Below are 5,000 nucleotides of genomic sequence, written 5' to 3' on the forward strand. Positions count from 1 at the left end.
ATAATGCATGTGCACTTTAGTACCATTGGTGGTAGTTTTTAATATTTTAGTTTTTTTAGTATTTTAGTATTGTTTAGGTCTATGTAATGTATGTAATTGTAATTATTAATGCTTGTATGATGGATGGATGTGTTTTTATCTGCTGCTGGACGCCTGAATTTCTCCTCCGGGGGATCAATAAAGTATTTATCTATCTATCTATCTATCTATCTATCTATCTATCTATCTATCTATCTATCTATCTATCTATCTATCTATCTATCTATCTATCTATCTATCTATCTATCTATCTATCTATCTATGAGTAATAATATGAAGAAAAAATACATAAAAAATTTAAATAAATTAATATAGCCTATGCATTATTATCTTAGTGTTGCTGAAAAAACCCCTGTTAAACATTGCATACCGACCCTTAGTATACTATCTATGATACCGACACATGAGAAAAAATCAGTACACTCAGAACGTCATACAAAAACCATAGAAAAAAACTAAAAACTAAAAAAACTGTAGCGGAAAAACTGTTAGAGGATACAAACAAAAATATAATTATTATTTTTATTTCTTTTTTTAAATGTATTTAATTATGTAAAAAATCATAGATAGTATATGGTAAAAAACTACATTCAAACATTTTATCGTAGTGGGGGAAAAAAATCCTCCAGGCGGGGGCGGGGTGGAGCAGTGAGTGTCCGCGGGGAAACAGAGCCTCTCACACGGGATGAATCTCGCCTGTAGCCGGGGGCTCTTCCGGTGATATACGCTGGACCACTGGCTACTTGTTTAATTATTTGTTTGTTTATCTGAGTGAGGTGACGTCAAAATGTCTGTCTCAGGGATGAAAAAGCAGCTGCATAAAGCGAGCCAGGTAAGTGCGCCGAACCGGGTTAAAATATGACGTTTATATTGGGCTATTTTAGGTATTTTTTAGGCTTTAATATCTAGCCTACCAGGGGATTAATGCTTTGCGGAAGTAGGCTGCTACTGTATCGGCTACTGTTTGTTGTTTTAACTGCGACACGAGGCCTGCAGCGACCGATCCATCACATTACGTCATTTTAAGCACTAATTATTTAGCATTTAGCCTTTACTGTTTTATAATATTATACCAATATGTTGACGTTAAGCTTAGGGTTGGACTGCTGTTGCAACTACTGGTTTTGTATACTGTATTATATCTTGCTTAATACTAGCACATAGCTTCTTAAAATATTATTATTATTATTATTATTATTATTATTATTATTATTATTATTATTATTATTATTATTATTATTATTATTATTATTGGTATTATTATTATTATTGTTATTGTTATTATTATGATTGTTATTATTATTATTGTTATTATTATTATAATTATTATTATTATTATTATTATTATTATTATTATTATTATTATTATTATTATTATTATTATTGCAGTGTTTAGGGTTCATAATGCACACTTGTATTGCACTGCGAGTTTTTGTGTTTGTGTTTTAAGGTTAATTTTGCACACTTATATTGTACTTTGAGCTGTAGAACACTGAACACTTAGATTTAGCCTTTACTGTTTATTCCAATATTAGACCAATAATGTTGATGGTAAGCTAAGCGCACTATTGTTGGACTGCTGTTGCAACTACTGGTTTTGTATACTGTATTATATATTGCTAAATACAAGCACATAGCTTCTGAAAAGGGTAATTTAAAGCACTTAGCTGTTACTAACACTTACTTATTCTTAGGCTACTTTTATTTAGCCTACTTTTATACTTTTTTCTTGTTATAATGCTATCCTATTTTATATATATTATTGTTTTTATTGAAGAAACTGACTCGGGGAGATTGGCACAAGAATCCCAATGCACCTGTACAGTCTTGTACCTGTGACAATGGCAACACACACATTCTACTCTATTCTATTCTATTATATCAAAATACATCGCATCTGTAGATATGAGAGCAGGGTTGGCTGTCACACTCTCCACTCTCTGACATATTGCATATTTCTCTGGTATAATTTAATTTAGCAATATTCTTTCTAACCAGATGAAAATGAAATGTTAATGTCTCAGCTATAGCCTCAATGGTTATGTTGTATTGTAGCCCTACACATGTTCTGTAAAATAAGACGATATATCTGATATGATTATCTATAGTCATGTTGTCCATTTGTGTTCAAACATTTCCATAATCATTCTTAGTGAGTTGGATACAAATCCTGTGTACATATTATTGTGCACATAATGGTGTTGTGTGCCCATTGATGTCATTGTCATGTGTTTGATATCCTGCTGTAAACAATTTGCCCTTTTGGGACATTTAATAAAACCTTGAACCTTGAACCTTGAATCCTCTACGAAACTGTCTAATAAAGCATAAAGATTAAAAAATATATCTTAATATTTTTTTTTAACTAATTATTCCTTCAGCTTGTGAGCGAGCGCCTGATGGGCGCTGAAGGAACAAAGATGGATGAAGACTTTCTCAAGATGGAAAAGGTCAAACTGGGAAAAATAAAATCTTTACTTTATCTACTTTATCTTTAATTTTTATTTTATTTAAATGTTCTATTTCAATTAATTCGCTTTTCTATTGTGTATTGTGTATTCTAATCTTGCCCCTGTAAAGCACTTTGAATGGCCTTGTGTCTGAATTGTGCTATAGAAATAAACTTGCCTTGCCTTGCCTTTACTTTAATCTTTAGAGTGTTTTATGGTCTCACTGTCTAACCCTATGTTGCACAGTTGTGACATCACAACTGTGCAACATGTAGGGTTAGACAGACACTCTTTCTGCCTTTTCTCAGGCTAGGATGAACCGATTTCTAAAATGTTTGCACATGTATACTTCATAAGATCTCAGAGTTCAATACACCTTCATATTTCCACCGGTGAAGTAGGGCTTTACCTTCTACTTGTAATGAATGTATAATATAATGTTTCTCTATCAGAGTGTGATGGCGATACATTCTCTACTGTCTGAACTGATCTCCAGAACTACAGAATTCATCCAGCCAAACCCAGGTAACACACAGACAGACAGACAGGTTAGACAGACAGACAGACAGACAGACAGACAGACAGACAGACAGACAGACAGACAGACAGACTGACAGACAGACAGACAGACAGACAGACAGACAGACAGACAGACAGACAGACAGACAGACAGACAGACAGACAGACAATTGGGGGCGCCCGTGACGCAGTGGGTAAGGGCCTGCAGCAGACCCGGGTTTTAGAATCCAGCCCGGGTCGTTCTCTGCATGTCATTCCCCTCTCTGTCTGTCTGTCTGTCTGTCTGTCTGTCTGTCTGTCTGTCTGTCTGTCTGTCTGTCTGTCTGTCTGTCTGTCTGTCTGTCTGTCTGTCTGTCTGTCTGTCTGTCCTCTTCACAGCAGACCCGGGTTAGAATCCAGCCCGGGTCGTTCTCTGCATGTCATTCCCCTCTCTGACACATTTCATCTCTGTCTCCACACACTGTCTAATAAAGTTAAAAAAAAACACCAAAAAAATTATCTTGAAAAAAAAAATAATAATAATCTATTGAATATATCATTTTCCAATTGCATCAATATGTGTCTGTCTGTCTGTCTGTCTGTCTGTCTGTCTGTCTGTCTGTCTGTCTGTCTGTCTGTCTGTCTGTCTGTCTGTCTGTCTGTCTGTGTGTCTCTCTGTCTGTCTGTCTGTCTGTCTGTCTGTCTGTCTGTCTCCCCAGCGTACAGGGTCAGACTGAGCATGCTCCACACGATGTCACGTCTGCGAGGTCATCAAAAGGCGCCGGGCTACACACAGACAGAGAGCATGCTGGGAGAATGTATGCTGCAATACAGCCAGGAGCTCGGACACACAAGTGAATTTGGTACGTGTGTGTGTGTGTGTGTGTGTGTGTGTGTGTGTGTGTGTGTGTGTGTGTGTGTGGGTGTGTGTGTGTGTGTGTGTGTGTGGGAGAGCGTGTATATACATTTTTAAGGGGGAATTGGTTAGAGTTATAGCCTTTTTTTTTTTTCTTCAAAGGTTTTTTTATTAAATGTTAGTAACAACGGAATTGTAGCACAGCGAGTACAATTTTTTTCCCCTTTTTCTCCCGAACATACCCCACCCACATCCCACCCTCACACCCAACAACACAAAACACACACCACAAGAAACACAAACAAACTATCAATATGAAAAAAAAAAAAAAAAAAAAAAAAAGGAAAAGAAATAAAATAAAATCAAATAAAAGAGGGGAGGGGGTAGCTACTCTTCTATAATTATTGTTGTTTTTTTTAAAAAATTTAGGAAGGGGCGCCAAATTCTACAGCCTTTCTTTTTGATAACAGAACGGATATGAATTGAAAAGAAGGAAGTGTGATGCACTCTAAAAACAGATACTGCATATTACTTAATTTAATTGATGTAACATTATTACACTCAAAAATATGGAGTAGATTTCAAAGCTTAGAAATCAAGTAAAACAAACCATGAATAATGAGTAGATTTACTTAATATTTTCTATTCATAGTTTATTCTCAAAAATATCAATGAAACATACTGTAATTATTCTAAAATATTTACACAATGTAATCTGTCAAGTAATACATTTTATTGATTAAATAAACTTACTTTATTTATTACATTTCACACAAATATTTCTGTTTAATTTTTACTCATGAATTTTGATTAAGTTAACCCAAATGCTCACCAAAATGATGTTTACTCATCTTTTTCAAGCAAAAAATACTTTTATATTACTGTTACATTTACTTACCCTTGAAATATTTTTTAGAGTGTGGTTAACCTTCGTGCACATTTAAACTAAACAGGAAAATGTTTGTCGGTTGGGTTTCAAGTGTTTGTTTGTGTATTTTTTAAATATTTTTCTGCTTCTCCCATTTCCTAATAAAAAATGGAAAATAAAAAATTGCAATCAATTTATGTTTAACAGGCACATGGTCTGAATAAAAACAACCATGGAACATGAAATTACATGTTATTAAAATATTTCCCCCTGTCTGTCTGTCTGTCTG

The 5,000-nt window shown here is 34.6% G+C and overlaps 1 protein-coding gene across 1 annotated transcript in view; it reads left to right on the plus strand.

Annotated features, from left to right (window-relative positions):
- Positions 1–826: 826 nt before the first annotated feature.
- sh3gl3b (SH3-domain GRB2-like 3b) overlaps positions 827–5,000 on the plus strand; it is a gene marked incomplete at both ends in the record, with an annotated part of 9,912 nt that continues 5,738 nt past the window's right edge. The window contains 3 exons of the mRNA XM_080028449.1: positions 827–871; positions 2,421–2,489; positions 2,942–3,014. Coding sequence (XP_079884575.1) covers positions 827–871; positions 2,421–2,489; positions 2,942–3,014 — 187 coding nt within the window. The remainder of the gene's footprint in view (positions 872–2,420; positions 2,490–2,941; positions 3,015–5,000) is intronic.

Source organism: Ammodytes marinus (assembly GCF_949987685.1).
Source record: "Ammodytes marinus genome assembly, chromosome: 5".
NCBI classification, from domain to species: Eukaryota; Metazoa; Chordata; class Actinopteri; order Uranoscopiformes; family Ammodytidae; genus Ammodytes; species Ammodytes marinus.